The 20,797-nt window shown below is 49.5% G+C and overlaps 6 protein-coding genes across 6 annotated transcripts; 3 read left to right on the top strand and 3 right to left on the bottom strand.

Annotated features, from left to right (window-relative positions):
• Positions 1 to 287: 287 nt before the first annotated feature.
• On the bottom strand, positions 288 to 2,903 carry J7337_002823 (uncharacterized protein; the record flags this gene model as incomplete). Its single annotated transcript, XM_044820549.1, has 2 exons — positions 288 to 2,325; positions 2,398 to 2,903. 2 exons carry the CDS (start codon positions 2,901 to 2,903, stop codon positions 288 to 290), a joined length of 2,544 nt encoding a protein of 847 aa, XP_044684849.1.
• A 296-nt stretch (positions 2,904 to 3,199) lies between these two features.
• Positions 3,200 to 3,811, top strand: J7337_002824 (uncharacterized protein; the record flags this gene model as incomplete). Its single annotated transcript, XM_044820550.1, has 3 exons — positions 3,200 to 3,337; positions 3,476 to 3,687; positions 3,739 to 3,811. The coding sequence occupies 3 exons, from the start codon at positions 3,200 to 3,202 to the stop codon at positions 3,809 to 3,811; spliced, it is 423 nt and encodes a 140-aa protein (XP_044684850.1).
• Positions 3,812 to 4,115: 304 nt separating this feature from the next.
• Positions 4,116 to 4,801, bottom strand: RPS13 (ribosomal 40S subunit protein S13; the record flags this gene model as incomplete). Its single annotated transcript, XM_044820551.1, has 4 exons — positions 4,116 to 4,289; positions 4,348 to 4,394; positions 4,512 to 4,544; positions 4,600 to 4,801. 4 exons carry the CDS (start codon positions 4,799 to 4,801, stop codon positions 4,116 to 4,118), a joined length of 456 nt encoding a protein of 151 aa, XP_044684851.1.
• Positions 4,802 to 5,649: 848 nt separating this feature from the next.
• Positions 5,650 to 7,496, bottom strand: J7337_002826 (uncharacterized protein; the record flags this gene model as incomplete). The annotated part of the gene is made up of 5 exons (XM_044820552.1): positions 5,650 to 5,676; positions 5,728 to 5,939; positions 5,990 to 6,254; positions 6,306 to 7,398; positions 7,471 to 7,496. The coding sequence occupies 5 exons, from the start codon at positions 7,494 to 7,496 to the stop codon at positions 5,650 to 5,652; spliced, it is 1,623 nt and encodes a 540-aa protein (XP_044684852.1).
• A 1,003-nt stretch (positions 7,497 to 8,499) lies between these two features.
• On the top strand, positions 8,500 to 9,534 carry J7337_002827 (uncharacterized protein; the record flags this gene model as incomplete). Its single annotated transcript, XM_044820553.1, has 2 exons — positions 8,500 to 8,718; positions 8,773 to 9,534. 2 exons carry the CDS (start codon positions 8,500 to 8,502, stop codon positions 9,532 to 9,534), a joined length of 981 nt encoding a protein of 326 aa, XP_044684853.1.
• A 790-nt stretch (positions 9,535 to 10,324) lies between these two features.
• PRP10 (U2 snRNP component prp10) lies at positions 10,325 to 13,957 on the top strand (the record flags this gene model as incomplete). The annotated part of the gene is made up of 1 exon (XM_044820554.1): positions 10,325 to 13,957. The coding sequence occupies one exon, from the start codon at positions 10,325 to 10,327 to the stop codon at positions 13,955 to 13,957; it is 3,633 nt and encodes a 1,210-aa protein (XP_044684854.1).
• Between the last annotated feature and the right edge of the window lie 6,840 nt (positions 13,958 to 20,797).

A 20,797-nucleotide genomic window follows, 5' to 3' on the forward strand; every position in this document is an offset into this window, starting at 1 on the left:
TGTTTCGAATGCTTTGCCAAATGCTAATTTTGGCTCGAAAGTCAGATCGTCGGATCTCAAGCTAAACCCTCTCTCATTCACACCCATGGAGATAATTATAGTCTTCCCAGAACGAGACGATCACCGCCCCGTGATTTGGCTGGGTTGAATGCAGTGTGAAATTGCAGGGTAGTTGGGGAACTTGAGATGCATCTTTTTAGCTTGATGGAAATCAGAGTGCCCTGTCCCCGTCTTGCCTTGAAATGTGATTCAATAGCACGAAGTTCATTCTGGTCTTGGACATGGTATCAATCCACTCCCCTCACTTCCTTCGCCAGGGCGTTGCAGAGCGCAACCTTTATCCCTGCTCCGGTAAGCACATGGATCCATAGCCGTTGAGTGTCACTCAACCGATCGTTGGCGCTCTTGACTTCCGAAAACATAACCTCTCCTTTTGGCCTTCCAGGCACCTCTGTTGAATCTTCTGGTAAATTATTAGTGCGCCATAGAATTAGGTCCGGGATACCCCCGCCTCGTTGTCTGTACTCTTGAGCCATCACCTTGCATACTGCTGCAAGAGCATTTCCCTCAAAGCACCCAGCAAGCTCTATGAGGTCGTCAATCTCGAAATCCCAGTTAAGGCCCACCACACTTGTTCTCCTCTCATGTTCTGATTCCCAGACTTTTCGAATGAGTTGTGGAGCCTCTCCATTGGCAATCTCGACCAGTCTGTGATTGATTTCCGATGCTCGGGATGGGTAGAAAGCATCAGTGTGAAGATCCAGCGGGCATGTTTGATATGCTGTCTGAAACACATTTGGAATGTACAAAAAGAGAATGTCATAAAAGAGGTACGCGAAAAGAGTGCGAATAATTCCACCCTCAGCGTGATACCCCTTCCAACCCTCTGATCGATATTGACTCAAACACATTGTTTCAACGCTGCACTCCTCTTGGGTATCTAGCTCATCAAGCCATATTGTTTTGGTTGAAACTTGGCGACCGCCCTTGGCGATGATATCCTTCTTGAGTTGAATTCCTTTAATGGTGTGTTCAATAGGCTTCTGCAGATCAACGTGGCCAAAATCGTGTTGTAAGCGACGTGGTATACGTAGTTTCTTTTCTAGCTTGACAAGGCGTTTTTGCAAGTCATAGTGAAATATCAGATGGCAGTCCGGGTCTTGTAGGCCAGCCTCACAAGTAGCAACTGCGATTTTCTTCCAATGTTTCTTCTGCTGTTCGGAATCTGTGAATTTGGGTTTCGGATCCAAAGCTGGCATATAATGCTCCTCCAGAAGAGCCTTTCGTTGGTACCAACCGCCTCGTCTTGCTGGATGGAATAGCCGTTGATCGAGAAGCTCGGTGAGCAGCGCATGCTCTCTGAGATGTTGTTTGAGCTTCCCAAAAACTGGTGCTGCTTTATGGACAATTCTCGTATACGAGTGGCCTGGTGTGAAACGCCTCAAGTAAGCGCCCTCTCCCATTTCATAGACAGTGTGCTCCTTGTGCTGCTCTTCTTCTACCAATGTCTTCCATCGCGGGTAAACTTTGTCAAAGATGTTGACCATCAGTCTGAGGCCCTCATCTCCGGGTGGGCTGCTGAATTCCAATGCATCGACTTCAGCCTCCAGACGAATGGCGGTTTCATACTCTAGTAGGTGCAGGCGCGACGTAAATATAGTGGAAGTTCGGCAAACAATGTATTCAGGAAAATGCCGTCTTGCAATTTTAGCAAGAATGATTGTTGTTAGGGATTTCTCTGTCCACTCTGTCGATCGATAGAACACAAGATGCACCCGTTCAAAAAGTTTGAAGGCCGATGGCGACAATCGAATGCAAGGTCCAAGTATTGCGAGAATTTTTGTAAGAAAATGCTGCTCTCGGTTCGAATCTTCTCGCCGAAGGTTTGCGATGCCCTTTCCCTTAGTTTTTGCATCCAAATTTTCCTGGTCTTCGGCAACAAAACCACGGCTGTTGTGTCTGCTGAGGCCCACCGACATCAATCCAGACTGTTGCTTGCTCATCTTTACTAGTGAACGAATGAGTTCTGACTTATTGCGCCCTTGGACTTTTGCTTCCTTAGCAAGCTCTTTCAGCTCATCTAGGCTCAGCAGCGATGCAGCCTCTTCTACAGAATTGATGTGATCTTCTGATCTATCGGCAAAGCTGAACGTCTCATCCAGTCTCGACTCTTCAAGCTCAAGATCATGAAATGGGTTATCTATTGGGGTGGCTGTGCTTGCTGGCAGAATACGAGACGATTGCAGGGTAGTTATCGCTGCCTCAAGATCCGAGATGTCGTTATGATATCCAAGACGGCTATGGCGATGCCACGATGCAGTTTTCCTGAGAAAGAGCCTAACGTAGCTTTGAAATGTAAGCGAGTATCAGGTTTGTGATAATGCGTAGAGTGCATACAGATACTGAGCCTCGTAGTTCAACTCTCTCCATTGGTAAAAAACCTCGGTCTCTTTCCCATCAAATAAATGCGACTCTTCCTCTAGGACGGTCTCAAGTGCAAGATTGAAGGCATCCACATAAATAGAGCTTCGTCCCTTGACCCAAAGTGGCTGAGACGTTTCCGTGGTGTCATCCTCATCATGCGCCGAGGCCTGTGATGACTTCATTGTCTCATACTGCTGGACTGCTTCTTGGCCTTCAGCAGTGGGCGGTAACGCGCTCTCAATATCCGTAATTCGGGGGTGTTCCTCAAATTGGTACTTTGTTTTAGCTGCTCCATTATCAGGCAAATCTTCCCTTGGTGAGATATCCTGGGGGTGATCAGGGAATAGGCCCCCCTCAGAGTCTGGTGATCCCTGCCGTTTGGCTCGCTTGGAAGGCCTCTCCTTGTCTGGTGAGTCACCGCGAACTTGCTCTCGAAGTTGGCTCTGCGGCTTGGGAAGCCTCGTCACGAACGCATCCATCATTAAACCCGTGTCATGTCAGACGAAAGTAGAAGTTGAAAAACACGATTAACGAGTGAATGTCTAACGATGTGCACGCGATGACAAAGACAAGGTACGCTAGCTGAACACGAAAGCACATGACCTCGCGGGGCACCTACTTTATCGGGCCGTATCTTGATCCGAAAATCAGCCGGCGCGAAAGGGCCCATCTAAGGTATGTCCATTCTTGCAGCTTCCATAAGTACCTGTCAACAGCGCCATTCTGGTAAATACTGCTAAGGCACCGTACCTTACATCGACTTGTCTCATCGAAAATGGCCGACGAAATCCCCAGAACAGACTCTGCAGCAGATACACCGCAAATTGTAGCACCAGCTGAATCTGCTGTCAATGGACATAACTCAGACCAGAAGGACGTGGCAATGTCTGATGCGCCAGTCGATCACTCTGCAGTATGTTCTTTCTCCTCTATATGTTCTTGGAGACTTCTCGTCGAGATTCCACTTATTACCTGAACCCGCCTCTCCTCGACAGTCAATCTTTCTTGTATCAGGGGCCATTTGGAGGACAGACTATTAACTTCTTGACAGTCATCTCCTGCTCCAGCTACTCATGCGCCTAGCCCCATACCTGCACGAACAGGGACTCCGGCGCAAGGTTCCAGAGCTGCTTCTGCGCATCCGGATTCTGGTCTTAGCCTACCAGCCGAAGCTGCCCCTCATGGTGATTCAACACGACGATATCTCAACACAAAAGTTACTGGAGTATTGTTAGAGGGCGTGAAGCAACTGGCAAAAGACAAGTAGGTCTCACCTTTATCATGTTTTGTGAATAGCGACTGACAACATCACAGGCCGAGTGATCCTCTCCGGGTACTAGGAGAGTATCTCATTCAGAAGTCAAAGGAACTGGAAGGCACTGGCTAGATCCACGATATCACAAGATTTTCCACGGTAGCACGCAATTGGCATGGTAGCGGAAGGCATAGATGGCGTTCAGGTTCAATAATTTTATCGTCACTGGGTTGAGAATGTCCCATTACATACGCGTACTTTCAGCGGTCGAAAAGCTTTCTATTTGAGCGGTCGACGTCGCTGTTGATCCTCCCAGAGGGGGCGAGCAGAAAGCACCATGGCTCTAAATGCAATTTTTCCATGTTTGTCCCCCAACTCCGTGACCCGGGAAACCATCACCACCAATCAATGCGGCCATTCTTTGTCATGTCTTCGCTTAAGCGACGATGGTGCTAGCAGTAGCGGACTCGTACTTCCAGGTGGGAGGGAGAACACCGACGGTCTTGTAGTAGCGAGCCAGGCGGTGAATTCGGGACTCAATGAGAATGAGGCGGAACTTGGAGTCCTTGTCCTTGCGGTTACGCTCGAGGTGCTTTCGGACGGCGACAGCCTTTTAAATTGTTAGCTTGGAATTGTGCGACGGGGAAATTTTAACATGACTTGCGTACCTTCTTGATAAGCATGTACAGATCCTCGGGGAGCTCGGGAGCGAGGCCTGTTAAAATCTCTCTGTCAGTCTCAACCGTACAGAGGCATTAAGGAGATGGTATTTCTCCGTTGAAGACGTATTTGTTTCCTTCGCCACATCCTTTATTCGTTCAGGGAACCGTACCGTTGGACTTGAGAATTCGGAGAATTCGGTTACCTGCGATAATCTGTCAGTTGTTTTCATCTTGAATTTCCATGCGCACAATCCTTACCGGTGACAAGCTTGACCTGGGCAATGCCATGGCTGTCGCGAAGGACAACACCGATCTGAGAGGGAGTGGCACCCTTACGGGCGAGCTTGGCGATCTGCTCAACAACCTGCTCGGGGGTGGTCTTCAACCACGCAGGAGCAGAGCGTGAGTAGGGGAGAGCGGAGGCAGAAATGCCCTTTCCCTTGCTGTGAAGTCGGCCCATCTTGTCGGTTTGGCGTGGTGATGCTGGATGATCAGTGTTGGAGTCGTGGAGTTGCAAAATGATCTTTTGAGAAATGCCTTTTGTGTGCACTAGTTAGGGTAGCGATGCGAAGCCATTGGTCCGATAAGCCACCATCGATAAGAGATCACGTGAATGGTCCAAGCTCATGTTGCATTTCTTTACTTTTCTTGCTGTCGCGCGATTCGAGTTTTTCTTTCTTCTCGTGAAGTTCTGTTACAGCTTTCAATCATATGGTAAGTCACAATGCTCCTCATACCGTCTCAGTCGACCTCGACATGATGATAAATCACTTTTTACTTATTTCTGGTACCTCTTATGTTAGAGCCCTCGGGCTCAATGAATGAACAGGACTTCTGATCTGGTCATTTTATTTGCAATTAGACTTGCTTTTCTCTGTCGGCCTTGACACTAACCGAGTACAGATCTTTTGACCTACTTGCTCCTGCTTGAAGTTGCCTCACATTAGTAGACATTTTACCGATAGATAGTACCTTGAATAATGTATCCTGTTCTCGAACCCACCACCGATCCAGATCAACCCATCACAATGTGCCTGACCTCGTAGTAGTGAATAATGCATTCTCGTAAAACAAATCCACATCAACATGATGCAAAACCTGACTTGCACTTGGTGCCTGCTCACACATGCGGAGGTCGGTAGTATTGAATTCGATGATACCAAATGCTTTGCCATGCCATGTGTTTTACATTTTCAATTGATTCCCTACCCGTACACCGATAGAAGACTCCTGCCCCCTCAACCCATATACCCAAGGTAGTAAACATATTGTCTCCTTGGTCGCCTTGAATGGAAACGATATTACCTCTTACCACGCTCCAACGTCGAAGTTCTCCTACATGTCGGGTTAGTCGCTATGAACCAAAACCTAAGGGTCCAAGCTTACCTCTGGGAAATATGTTGTCACGACAGTTCTGTCAGCAAACTTGCGTCCCGCAAGAGCTTGCAGAGCCTTGGCTGTGTCTTCGGCTCTTTCATACTTGACAAAGATCTTGCCTACACCAGCAGATTGTCGACTGCCACCAGTGGGTCGTGGAACCTTGACATCGATGATTTTACCAAACTTGGAGCACTCTTCCCTAACGTCTTCGCAAATTTCTGGCAGGCTTTGTTAGTAGGAGTTCGTTAAAATGGTCAAGGACACGCACCTTCGTAGTCGTCGTTGTCCAAGAGCTCTTCAGCAGTCACCATGTTCAGAAGCTGAAGCACTCGACTGCTCTCAACCTCATTGGCAGTCTGAGAAGCAAGACCACTGATAGCGGTAATACCCACGTCGAAGTTGGCGACTTGTGTAGGACCGATACTAGCCTTGCTAACCTTGAGCTTCTTGCCTCCAATTTCCATCCCGTTGAGTGTGTCAAGCGCAGTTGGATTGGAGGCGGCGGGGTCTTGATACTCGGCAAATGCGATACCCTAAAAGTGTTAGAGATAAAGTCTCATTTTCGCTCAATAGGTTGGACTCACTCTGGACTCTTCTGTCCCTCTGTCCTTGACAAGAACAAAAGCCTTGGGTTTGCCAAAGCTAGCCAGCAGTTCAATAATTTGCTCCTCTGTCAAGAATGTAGGGATGTTGGTAATGCTGAGCTTGTTGACAGTGTCCGGAACGATGTTCGAGACAACCTCGGAATCATAGGAGACTTCCTCAGTTACTGCAGGCACTACGTAGTCACGGGGCCGGCGAATCTCAAGGCCACGTTGACCTCCATCCGCACCATTCGATGCATCACTGGCTTCCATAGATATTCCATCCATTGCCAAAGCAACTGTTGCCTCGGGGGCGTCTTTGAACTCGATGACGGCAAATGACCGGTCGTTGGAGAACTGACACAGGACGCAAGGGTCTGTTGTGTCGATGACATTCAATCCATTCAGCTGGAGGTTGAAGAAGGACATGAGGGCCTCTTCGCTTGTACCTGAGGGAATTCTTGAAACCAGCAATCGCTTTGACTGACGAGAGTTATTGGCTTTCAGTCCAGCGCTGGTGACTTGCCCACCAGGCTGGTTCATAAATGCCTGTAGTTTGCTCGGGTCCATTGGCTGTTGCCGAGGAGCGCCAGGAAGAGGGAACATGCCCGACAGCTTGGCCTGTTCGGCTGTAACATTCTCGTAGCCTGGAGGCTTGATATCCCACTGAGTCAGGCGACGCTTGCGGTCCAGGACAGGCACGATGTTGGTAAGATCTGGAGTTGGCTCTCGCTTCTTAGGTGGTGGGCTCGCGCTACGGCGCTCCTGCTGTGCTGGAAATCTGTCCTCACGTCGATCTCTTCCACCGCGACGACGGTCTTCGTAGGGATCTCGGTCTCGCCTGTTAGGCCGCTCATCATCGTCGCGTCTGGCATCTCGACGGGATGATCCCCGATCGCGATCCCACTCACGATCGCCACCTCGTCTTTCGCGGCCCGAGTATCTGTCTTCGCGCTCACGGTCGCGGTGGTTTCGGCTGGACGAGTAGGCATCGACATCGCCTTCACCTCGTCGATGGCTTCGGTGCTCGGGTGAGCGAGATCGTCTGCGGTCGCGGTCACGGTGTCGGTCTCGACGATCGTCTCTATCGCCTCTATCACCTCGAGGCTAAGCGGAGTCAGTTTGAATCATATTTGAGAGGATGATATGGATATGGATTACTTACAGGATAATCTCGTCCCCTGCGCCCATCTGTGTGGTAAGGATTTAGCGACGCGACGCGATCAAGTATCACATTGCAGTAGAACTTACCTCGGGAGGAATAGCTGTCCCCGTTCATACTTTTAGCAGCGACAAGCGACTCCAGAGCTTGGATGCGTCCTCTGAAATTGATGAGTGCGAATGGTTGGAAGGCGGATTCGTTGATTCAAGCCGCAACGAGGTTCTAATTTCAAAGAGCTGGCAGGCATCGCGCGAGGCTGGAGCTTTTTTTGCCAGGAGGCGCTAACGTTAGTAAGGTTTGGGCCTAGCGCCACATTTCAGGACTTGGCCTCTCGGGTTAGGCTATGGCAGTAGGGCAGCTTGCGAAAAACTCCAGTACCTTAGTTAGCAAACAGAGTCGAGAATAGAGAATTTCCATGAACTGAACTCACGATATTTATTATTTGTACTGAAAGGTGCCATTAATGGTCCTAAATATGCCTCATAAGTAGAATATCTAAAACCCAGAACTATTGTATTAGCTATATGATAGATTGCTGTTCGTAAACCTTGATTGTTGGTTTTGGCTTATGCTCGTTGTCAGGTAGGTAGTCTCTCAAGTTCCAGGGGCTACAACGTTCATCATCCAATAGCACATTACATCATTAGCCTTGAGTCGCCACGGGAGATCAACGAGAGGCAGTGTCGGTTTCAAGCTGCCAATTTGCTCCCTTGACGCATCTTTCTTGCTAATGCCTCTTCCAAGTAGAGTAGACGGGCTGAATCCTTTTCTCAATGCCTGTCGTAGGGAAGACGGATTGGCATAAATTGCCTGTTACTCTAGGGGAGCTTTGCATCAACACCACCTTGAGATGTGGACAGTCTTTTAGATGGCAAAAGATTAACCATGAATGGTGAGTTACTATTCAATCCGCGGCCTGTCGACTATGCTAACTCTTTCAGGACCTGCACTTTGCATGGCCGACTTCTTCACTTGAAGCAGGACTCAACTCATCTGCACTATCGGGTCACCTTTCCAGCGCCCAAACCCTTGATGCCAGCACCCAACGACACAGAGGCTCTCCTAAGGCACTATTTCAACCTGGATACTAGTCTCGAGCCGCTTTACAAACAATGGTCAGATGCTGATGCCAACTTTAAAAAGAGGGCTCCCCAGTTTAAAGGGGTTCGAATTCTCAGTCAAGATGCCTGGGAGACATTGATATGCTTTATCTGCAGCAGCAACAACAATATTACGCGGATATCACAAATGGTGAGTTTATATCGCTTGCGCAGGATTTGACTCATGATTGATCGAGTATCCAAGGTGTACAAGCTGTGTCAGAACTACGGCCCGCTCATTGCATTCATGGGTGACGAGCCATTCCATGACTTCCCATCGCCTCAAGACCTTACGGGAGATGATGTCGAATCGCATCTTCGCGAATTAGGTTTTGGATATCGGGCAAAGTACATTGCTGAAACAGCACGGATGGTTGCCAACGAGAAGCCTGAAACCTGGTTGGAAAGCCTGCGAAATCCTGACCAACCAGGCTTCAACACAACGCCTGTACCGAAGGAGAACCATGCGAGTTACAAGGAAGCACTTGCTCAACTACTCACTCTGAAAGGGGTTGGTCCCAAAGTTGCCGACTGTGTATGCCTCATGGGCCTTGGCTGGGGGCAGGCAGTTCCTGTTGACACCCATGTTTGGCAAATCGCCCAGCGAGACTACAAGTTTGGAAAGTCAAAGGCCAAGACATTGAACAAGGCCACTTACGAGGCTGTTGGGGACCACTTCCGAAGCCTCTGGGGGCCGTTTGCCGGCTGGGCTCACTCTGTTCTCTTTACCGCTGATTTGAGAGAGTTTGCAGCTCAGGCTGCAAAAGAAGAGGACGAGCCTACTGTGATCGAACTGGTGGCGCATAGTTCCACAGAACATACGAGATCAAAAACAAAGAAGACTATCACGATCACCGACAGTGACACATTAGTAAAGGAAGAAACACCGTTCATTGAACCCACAGATGAGCAAGGGTTGGGGGAGATCAAACAGTTGAGAAGGTCGAAACGGGTGCGCACTTCGTAAGAGTGCCTTTCAGCATCTAGCTGGGATGAGTCAAAGTAGTAGATCTAATGGCTGCTATGTCGAAGCAAGGCAATCTATGAATATTGAATACTTGGGTTGTAAGTGTTGGTGGTGAGTGCGAGTCTCATAATGATAAGACTTAAGCCTATAGACTCACCACAAGATAAATGCATTTTCCCTGAATCTGAGGACCACCGGCACTATGCTATCGCTACGTTATGTATTTCCTGGACCTGACATACAGAATGCAGGCAGATGTATGATATGATTCGGTCCGCCGTTTCTCGACATGCGACTTCAGATAGATGTAAGTTCAAGAGATGGTAACTTATCATAATATTTCAGATCTAAAACTCCTTTCACTCCAAGTTCACCATTCGTCATGTGGTGTAATGCTTCTTACCTGGTGGAGCAGGAAAACATCAGGCCTTGATACATGATGTCGAAATAAACTGAACAAAACGATCTTAAGCTTATGCTAATGTAACTAAGTCTTTTTGCCATTCAGGATCAAGCTCCTGGGTTTTCTTTCCTCCCCTAGTGTGGTCACCAGATGCCAAAGCATTGTTGACAATTTGCCTCTTCTAGTAAGTGGGCACATGCATGAATCTAAAGAAGCGGCTAAAACTCGGGTGGAGAAGATCGCCTCCCAACCTAGGAAAGCTTCGTCAAGGAGTGTAATTTTGCGACCACCCATCATCTACTTTCAACTCTCCATGCGCAACGATAACGCCTCGAGCGCCCCTTGTCCTCTCGAACCGGGATGAAGCTGCGAATGCCATAATCCAAAATGTCTGACGCGGATTTCGAGACCATCAAGAAGCTCCAGCAGGAGCGAAATGCTGCCTCTTCTGGTAACAAGGGTTCGCGAACCTTTGATGCCACAAATCAGCGAGTCGACGATACTAAGCAGAAGTTGACCGACAGCGCCGACAGTACTCTCTACGATCGCGATGGAGCTGATAGATTTTCCGGGTATCACACCTCGCTACCGATGGGTGACGACGATGAAGACATGGGCGATGGTGACGACACGCGACGGCTAGTTGGCCAGTATACAGCATCGCGAGAGATGATTGATGAATTCGCTCGTGGAGGCGGCGTGGAGGAAGATGATATCCTTGCTGGGAAAGGCGAGAAGAGTGGTAGAATTGTCGACCGTGAGACAGATTATCAAAAGCGTCGATTCAACCGCGCCCTCACTCCTACACGCGCCGATCCCTTTGCCGAGGACCGCCAGGCTAGCGCTTCTGAAAATGGCACCAGTTACCGCGAGATTATGGAGGCTCGTGAACTGGAAAGGGAGGAGCAGCGCGTTTTGCAAGCCATCAAAGCGAAGCAGGAGGGCAAGATTGGTGATGATGGCGATGCACGGCCCATGCTAACAGATGGTAATGTCGAGACTGATACTACCGAGGCTTCTTCGACCGCTCGGAAGCGCAAGAAGCGATGGGATGTGTCGTCGGCACCCGCCGAGGATGATACGGCAGAGGCCGGCGAAGCAGCGAAGCCCAAACGTTCACGATGGGATCAAGCTCCCGCACCTGGAGCAGAGGTTTCTAAGAAGCGTTCGCGATGGGATCAGGCCCCTTCTGCTACACCAATGGGCAACACAGGGCTAGCTACTCCTGCGCACCCATCATCCGCACCTACTCTGCCAACAACTTTTGGTACCGACATTGGTCGAAACATGCCTCTCAGCGACGAGGAACTCGACCTCCTCCTACCTGGTGAAAGCGAGGGTTACAAGATCCTTGATCCTCCCCCTGGCTACGAACCTGTCCGCGCTCCAGCACACAAGCTCATTGCCACCCCTGCTCCCCAATCAGGCTTCATGATGCAGGATCCCGAACAAGTACGCTTCAGTGGAAAGCCAATGCCTGCAGAGATTCCCGGAGTAGGCGACCTACAGTTCTTCAAGGCCGAGGACATGGCGTATTTCGGAAAGCTCACCGACGGTTCTGACGAGAATGCTCTAACGGTCGAAGAGCTGAAGGAGAGGAAGATCATGAGGCTTCTGTTGAAGATCAAGAACGGTACCCCCCCCATGAGGAAGACTGCTCTTCGCCAGATTACCGACAATGCCAGGCAATTCGGAGCTGGTCCTCTATTTGACCAAATCCTGCCCCTACTCATGGAGAAGACGTTGGAGGACCAAGAACGCCATTTGCTGGTGAAAGTTATTGACCGAATTCTCTACAAGCTCGACGATCTTGTACGCCCCTACGTCCACAAGATCCTGGTCGTCATCGAGCCTTTGCTCATCGACCAAGACTACTATGCGAGAGTGGAGGGACGTGAAATCATCTCTAATCTGAGCAAGGCTGCTGGCCTTGCTACCATGATCAGCACTATGCGACCTGATATTGACCACGTCGATGAATACGTCCGGAACACAACAGCACGAGCCTTTGCAGTGGTAGCGTCAGCTCTTGGCATACCTGCTTTGCTACCCTTCCTCAGGGCTGTCTGCAGAAGCAAGAAGTCATGGCAAGCCCGTCACACGGGCGTGAAGATTGTTCAGCAAATTCCTATTCTAATGGGCTGTGCTGTGCTTCCTCACCTCAAGGGTCTTGTTGAGTGTATTGGGCCTAACCTCAACGATGAACAGACAAAGGTCAGGACAGTCACCAGTCTGGCCATTGCCGCATTGGCCGAGGCCTCTAACCCTTATGGTATCGAGAGCTTCGATGACATCCTTAACCCTCTATGGACGGGCGCCCGCAAGCAGCGAGGCAAAGGTCTCGCGGGTTTCCTCAAGGCTGTTGGATACATCATTCCCCTGATGGATGAGGAGTATGCCAACTACTATACCAGCCAAATCATGGAGATCCTGCTTCGCGAATTTTCGTCACCCGACGAAGAAATGAAGAAGGTGGTTCTCAAGGTTGTCTCTCAGTGCGCTGGGACGGATGGTGTCACTGCAGGATACCTGAAGGAACACGTTTTGGACGAGTTTTTTAAGAGCTTCTGGGTACGAAGGATGGCCTTGGATAAGCGAAATTATCGACAAGTCGTGGAAACAACTGTCGACATCGGCCAAAAGGTTGGAGTCAGCGAAATCGTTGAGAGGATCGTAAACAACCTCAAAGACGAGAGCGAACCATACCGAAAAATGACTGTCGAAACAGTGGAGAAGATCGTTGCAAGCTTGGGTGCAGCAGATATCGGCGAGCGCCTAGAGGAGCGGCTTGTTGACGGTATCCTTCACGCGTTCCAGGAGCAGAGCGTTGAAGACATTATCATGCTTAACGGCTTTGGTTCTGTTGTCAATGCCCTGGGAACCCGCTGCAAGCCCTACATCCCTCAAATCGTCAGTACTATTTTATGGCGACTCAACAACAAATCGGCAACGGTTCGACAACAGGCCGCAGATCTGATCTCTCGAATTGCTATGGTTATGAAGCAGTGTGGCGAGGACGCCCTCATGGGTAAGCTTGGTGTTGTGCTCTACGAGTATCTGGGCGAAGAGTATCCCGAAGTTCTCGGATCTATCTTGGGTGCTTTACGGTCCATCGTCACAGTTGTTGGTATTGCGCAGATGCAACCACCCATCAAGGAGCTGCTCCCACGACTGACCCCTATCCTGCGAAACCGCCACGAAAAGGTTCAGGAGAATACGATTGATCTTGTCGGCCGTATCGCGGATCGCGGACCTGAGAGCGTCAATGCCCGAGAATGGATGCGAATTTGCTTTGAGTTGCTCGATATGCTCAAGGCTCACAAGAAGGGCATTCGACGAGCTGCGAACAATACGTTTGGTTTCATTGCCAAAGCTATTGGTCCTCAGGATGTGTTGGCAACTCTGTTGAACAATCTTCGAGTGCAGGAGCGTCAGTCCCGTGTTAACACGGCTGTTGCCATTGGTATCGTGGCCGAAACTTGTGCTCCTTTCACAGTTCTCCCTGCGCTCATGAACGAATACCGTGTCCCAGAGCTCAACGTGCAGAATGGTGTGCTCAAGTCACTTTCCTTCCTTTTCGAGTATATTGGCGAGATGGCAAAGGACTACGTTTACGCCGTGACTCCCTTGCTGGAAGACGCTCTCATCGACCGTGATCAGGTCCACCGTCAAACAGCAGCTTCCGTCGTCAAGCATATTGCCTTAGGCGTGGTTGGTCTTGGATGCGAGGACGCTATGGTGCATCTCCTCAACCTTCTGTACCCAAATCTATTCGAGACTAGCCCACATGTCATCGATCGTATCGTGGAGGCCATTGAGGCCATTCGAATGGCAGTCGGGCCAGGCCTGGTGCTCAACTACGTCTGGGCGGGCCTGTTCCATCCGGCGAGAAAAGTCAGAACTCCATACTGGCGCTTGTACAACGATGCATACGTTCAGGGGGCTGACGCGATGGTGCCATATTACCCAAATCTTGATGAAGACAAGATGGATAGACCGGAGCTGGCGATTGTGCTGTGAGAATTTGTATAGGCAGGGAAGATTGGCTTCACGAGGATACTTCTATTGGTGATAGCAGGGGTTTATTCCAAGGACTTTTCTTTTCTTTTCTTGCGTTAGGTATGGATGGATTTAGGGAGGCTAGCATGTAATCCGGAATGCTGTAAGTTGGAAGGGGGCCATTGCATGCGTCAGGGCGTTCTGATAGATAATAAAAACGGCTTCAATGTTTCGAATGTCTGGTTGCATTGCACCGAGTGCTAATCTCCTGTCGTCATAACCACGTGAACGATGTCGACTTGCTTCCCGACCCCTTTTACCTAACAATGATCTGAGTGTTGACCGCTTGCTGGGTCAATGAACGGATGATTTGCCAAGACTGGTGTAGCACTCATTTCAATTCTCATCTCACCTCACCTCACAGCGGAGCCTCCGACTTCGCATGTTTGTTACAGCTACAGGGATGAAGCAGAGTTTTGGGGTCCTTCAACCGAGCTGGTGGTTTCACCTCATTAACAAGAGCGACGATCATCCAAAGGCAGCAGTTTAGCTAGGCCTGAGCTTGGCGGCGATTTATTGACAGTCTTCTCACCAAGGGATTCTCCATAAGTCAGCAGCCGAAAGTAACATTGGCGAATTGAGCATGTTACCTTTCAGGTCGCCATGAATCTCAGCCGGACGCTAGGGCCTGAAAGATCCCCAAAGCTATGGAAGGCTGGCTTGTATTGGCTATCCATACCAACGACTTTGTCTGTACCTACACCGTACAGAGTACGTGTGATGACTTCAACAGAGCAGACAGAGCACGACGTATCATCGGACTGATAGGATAGGCCATCATGCACGGATGGAACCATTTGCACTTCTTCGGTAGTCAACGCCCGGACCCGCGGCTCATCCACACTCCAAGAGGAACTTTTGAGCAAGAGTCCGGCAGATGCAGAGTTCAATCCATAAGGATCCCCCCATCTTCCTGTCGTCTTCGCCTTGAGTCAGGGGGAGAGGGGAAGGAGAAGGGGCCCGTGCCGCCCAACCTTTGGATCGTGTCACGGAGTTGTTCCTTCGACATTTTCTTGGTTCTGAATACAAGTCAAAGGCGGTTGGGCATTGAGTCGACAATACCAGCAAGGAACGAGCGCAAGTTTGATGTGGAGGGGGAGGCACGGTGTGATCGACACTCACTAAGTATCCCCTTGTGCCTCTGAGTGGCTATATGCGGAGGGGGGGATCTGGCTGAAGCCCACGTACGTCTCTCTTTTACCGTACAGAGTAAAGGCGTGTCTATCATCTTTGTTATTGCACGTGGGCATTTGCTGGATTTTCTGGTGGAGACACTTGGTGTGCGTGCTTCAGTACAAGGCTCAAGATGGAATTCTCATCATGATGTTTTGTTGTGCTTCATGTGCCGTGCTCCGCGTGTAAGCATTGTCTTTAGCATGCACCCTGATGCATGGCTGTGTATGCAAGGCTTGTATGTAAAAGACGTCAGAAGTGACAAGATGCAAACGTATCTTGTTTGCGATAGGGGGAGGAACAAGGGATATGTGTTTTGTCTCAAGCTCTTGGTTCTCGCGCTTGGGAGCCGTTGTTCAGAAGATGGGACGGGATCCATTCACAGACCAACTTATTCACCTCCACTGGCAGACCGGCATCAGACACGACGCCATCGTTGCTGATGTCTGCCAAGATCATCGAAGCGGTATTGCAGCCTTTGGAAGCCAGCCAGCGGTCCTCGGACACTTGCCAAGGGCCATCGGGATGTAAGAGCAACACTTCTGTCCACGATGATTTCATAGCATCCATAATTGAAGCTATCTCTTGTGAACCAATCCAATCCACATCCTAGCTGGTGTGAGGAAAAGGGTTTTGGGAATATGAAGCTGTGAGTTCAAATTCAGGCCTTGTGTCGCCCTAGTACTATGTAGAAGGGCGGAACAAGCAATAGTCTAGGTCTCAAGGCCAGCTGAACTATGTTGGAAGGCTGTCCTAGGCTGTCCTTCACCTACAATCGAGCTTAGACGCCGTTAACCTTTTTGCTTTGAGGCTTGCTTCTGTTGAGATACTGGCTATCTCTCAAGTGGTTGTGATGTGCGGCCGCAACGGTTGCTTATTTGATGATAAGATCAAAGGCGTGCAGATCTCCTCGAGAAGGCTGAGGTTTGGACAAGCCAAGGCGCCGAATGACGGGTTTGGCACAATTAATTACCCTTTGGCAATCTCTCCCTATGTACGATTGTCAAGGCCAAGGCAGAACCGGACTGGATTCACACGTCACATCGGTTGGGTGCTGGGACGGGAGAGCAACCAACTGAAAGGCCCTAAACCCCGCCCAATTGCTTATCCTTGAAGAAGAGCAGCACATGTGGAGATGAATCTGCTAAGAGGCAAGGCAACAAAAGCCGACGACAAATGAGCGTTACTGATAGAGGCCGGGATAGTCAAAGTGAATCGAGATGAGGAGAAGGATGGTGGGTGGTGATTAATTTAGTCAGCGAGGAAGAGCTAGAGGAGGGTCAGGTGACGGAGGAGGATATGATACTGCAAGGTATGTATCAGGAGGGAAGTGGGAGTTGGAGAATGGAGACGAACAAAGAAAACGGAGTGGGGCAGAGAGGATCTTCCAGGGGTTATTACATAGAGGCTCACAAATTCTTCTCACATGGTAGAGATTTTTGATTGATTGAGTAACTATTAGAGTGATTGCTCGGATGAAAGGAGGTTGTACAGTCAATTGAGCACCCGAATGTCTGATAATGTGATTAGAACAGCATGCCCTCTTCTCTGCTTGGAGTCAAGGCATACATACTCGTATAAAGTAGGTACATAAGTGGAAAAAAGAGGATGGCATTCTCAGCAATGCCATCGGGGGATTGGGGGAGGAGACTGAATTGCGGTGCGCTGGATTGAGAATAGCCTATATCTTGGAGGACGTCAGAATCCACCGCCAGAGGAGCCGAATGGTAGAAATGGCAGTGCAAGGACACCATCTAATGCAAGCCACGGAAGAAGTCAATGCTGAAAAAAGCAAAGCTTGGGCCCCAGTGGAAGCTAAGGAGCAGTCTTGCATAGGAGGTAGAGAATCAATAGGCAGAACAGTTGCCTGGCGTGTATGTACATACAGTACGAGGGGAGCGAGTCTAAGAGATAGGGAAGAACTGGAGTCTGGCAGGCTTTCTTTTGTTTCGTTTCGTGTCTCACTCAACCTTGTTGCTCCTTGTGTCTCTCGCGAGGCTTGCTAGCTTGAAAAGTCGAGAAACCTAGCGCTCCAAGTATCGTTAGCGTTTGGAGGGGAATGCGGGTATGTAGACATCCGTCGATAGAGTGGTTGGTGTTGTCTCCACTTTGGGTGACTAAGGCTGAGATTGTATACAGCATCACAGTGTGCATGGGAGAACGAGCTTGGCTCTTCTCCCCCTTCGGTCCATGAATGTTCGTGAAGTGGCAAAACGAGGATGAAGGGTGAGAGGGTCTGCCATTGACAGATGGGCTGGCTGGCATGGTTTCAAGAAGGGGGAAGCTTGGTCGGCCGGGCTGTACATATCCGTACCGTATGTGCTGTAGTTTGGCTTGAGTTAGCATCCCCATGGGCCTCGTTTTCGTTGTGTGCCCACTTACACGACGACAGCACGTTACTAACTACTCGGCAAGGCTGCGAGAGTGTGTGCTTTTACGGAGTAGAGATGGGTGGTTCGTGCTACATTGAGCACACACTGTACTGTGGTAATGCCAGGACCCAGTCCGACAGGTGACCACGGAAAGTGATAATGTAGTGGCATCACAGAGTGGTATATACCATACCTAACTGACTAGACGTAGAGTAGAGTGAGTGGAGTGTTGGTTGCGGATGCGTGATGACACCAGTGATATGAAAAAGAGACTCCTAGCTAGTATTGTACTTGTAGTTGTGGTAAATTGCTCGTAACAACTTATCCCTAAACTCACTAATTGGGACATGATGGATTGAAAGGTTGCCTAGTGGTGATGTTTGTCCCTGGACATGTACATAAATGCTTGTATAACCACATCCGGGTTCTGATATTCTACCTATGCTCGCCCTGTGTTGCATGTATGGGTGTATAGTAAGTACTCTGCTATGGCAGACAGACAGACAGACTGGTTACTGTACCCTAGCTCAAAGCATAGCGTAGGCTGACTAGCCCGGCTTCAGTCAAACCCACCCATGTCCCGGCATCAATCAGAGACTAAATGCAAATAAATTAAACCCGTCGGTGATCCCCTGTCATGTATCTTGGACAAGCCCTCTACACTCACGCCCTCCGAACGCCCCCACCCTCGCTCTCCCCACATGCAAAAAGTCGAAGGGGAAGAATGTGGGCACGCAGCGCTTGTCCCTGTTCGGCCATCTGCGGCAGCGAATGAACAAGCTCATCGATGACGTTTAGCGGGTGGAGCTCGGCCGGGTCTTTGCAGCAACGGAGCCGGGGACCCTTACCGCAGCCTCTGACGTCACAGCCCCCATTAACATTTCAACGTTTTTTTCCTCTTCTTTCTTTTCTCAAGAGGCTGCAATGCAATGCCTAGCAACAACATACATAGTCGGAGTCTGAATTGTGGGCTTACACGAACCGTAGATACGAGTGAACGTCTAGGTAGTTAGATGCCTACCAGTGGTTAACCACTAACTTTTATTGAGTGTTACTATAGAATTGTCAAACTTTGACTTGATCCCAACCCAACAGCCAGAAAAGAATCTATACTGTCCTGTACCTACCGTCGCCTTCTTCAGGCAGGACGATATTATCAGATGGTTTAATATGGTATAGCTCCATGTTCCGCAAAGCAATTGGGCATTTATTTCATCATGCAGATTGCAGAAGCAAGCCCAACCCAACCCTTCATTCTCCCTTCTCACTATCCATGTACATGTAATTACCTACCTAGGTAGATGCAAGATAAGGAACGAGCAGGCAGAGGAGAGGGGAAAACAAGTTTCTCGTCCAAGTCGCTCAATCCATCTCTCCACGCCCCATCAATTTTCCAACAGTGACCGGCCGACCCTCTCTTTTCTCAGCTGTGTCTGTCTGTCTGTCTCTATACATAGATGCCCAATTCTGTACAACGTATCCGTAAGTAGCTGATTGATTCATTGATTTGATTTGATTTGATTTGATCTGGTTACATGCTCCGTACTCCTTAGCTTATCCTACTCCACATCGCGGCCCAGGAAACACACCGAGACGAAATGTCACCACCCCTGCTGCTGTTCTTGCTCCAGTATTACTACTAGTACTGTAGCTACTAAATTACTGCTACTGCTACCTATTGCCCATTGCTGTCGCTTCTGACTTTTTCCCTGACTCTCTCCAAACCATCCACCCATCCATCATCCATCATTCATAACCCCAAGCTGAATTGGTACTAGCCCCCTAATAAGAAGGACCCTGAAGATCCCATCATCGGCGCTTCTTTACGCAGAGGCCAGAGTCCGTGGCATAATCTCAAACGCGGACGACGAGTCTAATTTCTCCGTCGACGTCATTGCTCGGCCCACGACCGTCGTCATTGTCGTTGTTTCGGGCTTCTGGTCAATCCGAGGTCCCTTTTCCTTCTTTTTACGAATGGTGCATGCGACATTGTGAACATGTAATTTAGTACTGTACGACGACGACGACAGCATTACGCACTTTGTGTGAGGCAAAAGCTGGGGTCGAAAAGAGGCGATGGATAAGCAGGGCAGCCATTTTTGTCAACGGCTTCGGGGTTTAGTTCAGGTGCTAAAATGGGGCGACAAAACGACTTTGACGGTACTATAAGGTACTCACTCTAGTTCCTCAAGTACCTGCCTCCTAGTGTATACCACACTTTGTACATACATACCTATCTCTGCTATTCGATGTAAGTTGAGGAACATGACACCCAGAATTCGCCCCAAGGGTCTTTTATCACGGTCATGCATGCACTCGCTCAACGTGTCCAACCCCAAAGAAGGTCGGTTGCACCGCCTCGGAACGCCGTTGTGAACTGGTGTCTCACAAATCGGCCATTCCCATCCCATGCCGTGGAGGCAAATCCGTCATTACGGCGCCGGGTCTCTTGGCTTCCGCGACCCGGGCGCTCACATCTCAGCCGTGAGAGACGTCATATGTCATATCACCAAAGCCGTGACATGGCACAACAGCTACCCGGGTCTATACCACAAGAACCCCTTCTTCTATTTCGGCTGCCAGCCTCCACTGTCACAGCCAGCACTGCAGTTGAACGATCTGTACATATTTTGGCCATGTCGCGCGCGTTCTTTTTGCCACAGAGGGTAAATTGCCCAACGTGGAGGCTGGGCATGGATGAGTGAGTTGATGGATACCTTGTTATCGAACTGATCGAGTAATCCGAACCAGCGTACGCATACTGCAAGTGGAGGATGAGTCCTCCCACATGCATCGTCTGTAACAGGGCGCCTCGGTCGGCTATTAGCAATTCCATAACACTACGGATAGATAGATATCAGTCTCGCCCATGTGTGGTAAGTAATTTAAGTAATTGTTGAGCTGTTGGCAACGCGGAACACAGTACTATACTTATGTGCCATTAGCGACCGATCATCTTCAACTGCAATGCAACTGTCTTTGGTGGCATAACATGAGCTGAAACCGAGATCTCTCTCCAACATCCCAGTTTTGTGGCTTGCAATCAGATCGATTTTCAACCAACAAGCAGGGTGTAACGCGGTTAACGGATTTGGGGGGAGGGGGCAGCTGTAAAAGACCAGGGTTGTTGAATGGAATATTGAGGGGGGCAACTGGGGAATGAGAATGAGAGAATGAGATGGGAATGCGGAATCTGAGCGCAAGAAAAAAAAGGGAATTATCGACCCTGACAAATGGGAGACGGGTAATTCCCTTG

Source organism: Fusarium musae, chromosome 2 (genome assembly GCF_019915245.1).
Source record: "Fusarium musae strain F31 chromosome 2, whole genome shotgun sequence".
NCBI classification, from domain to species: domain Eukaryota; kingdom Fungi; phylum Ascomycota; class Sordariomycetes; order Hypocreales; family Nectriaceae; genus Fusarium; species Fusarium musae.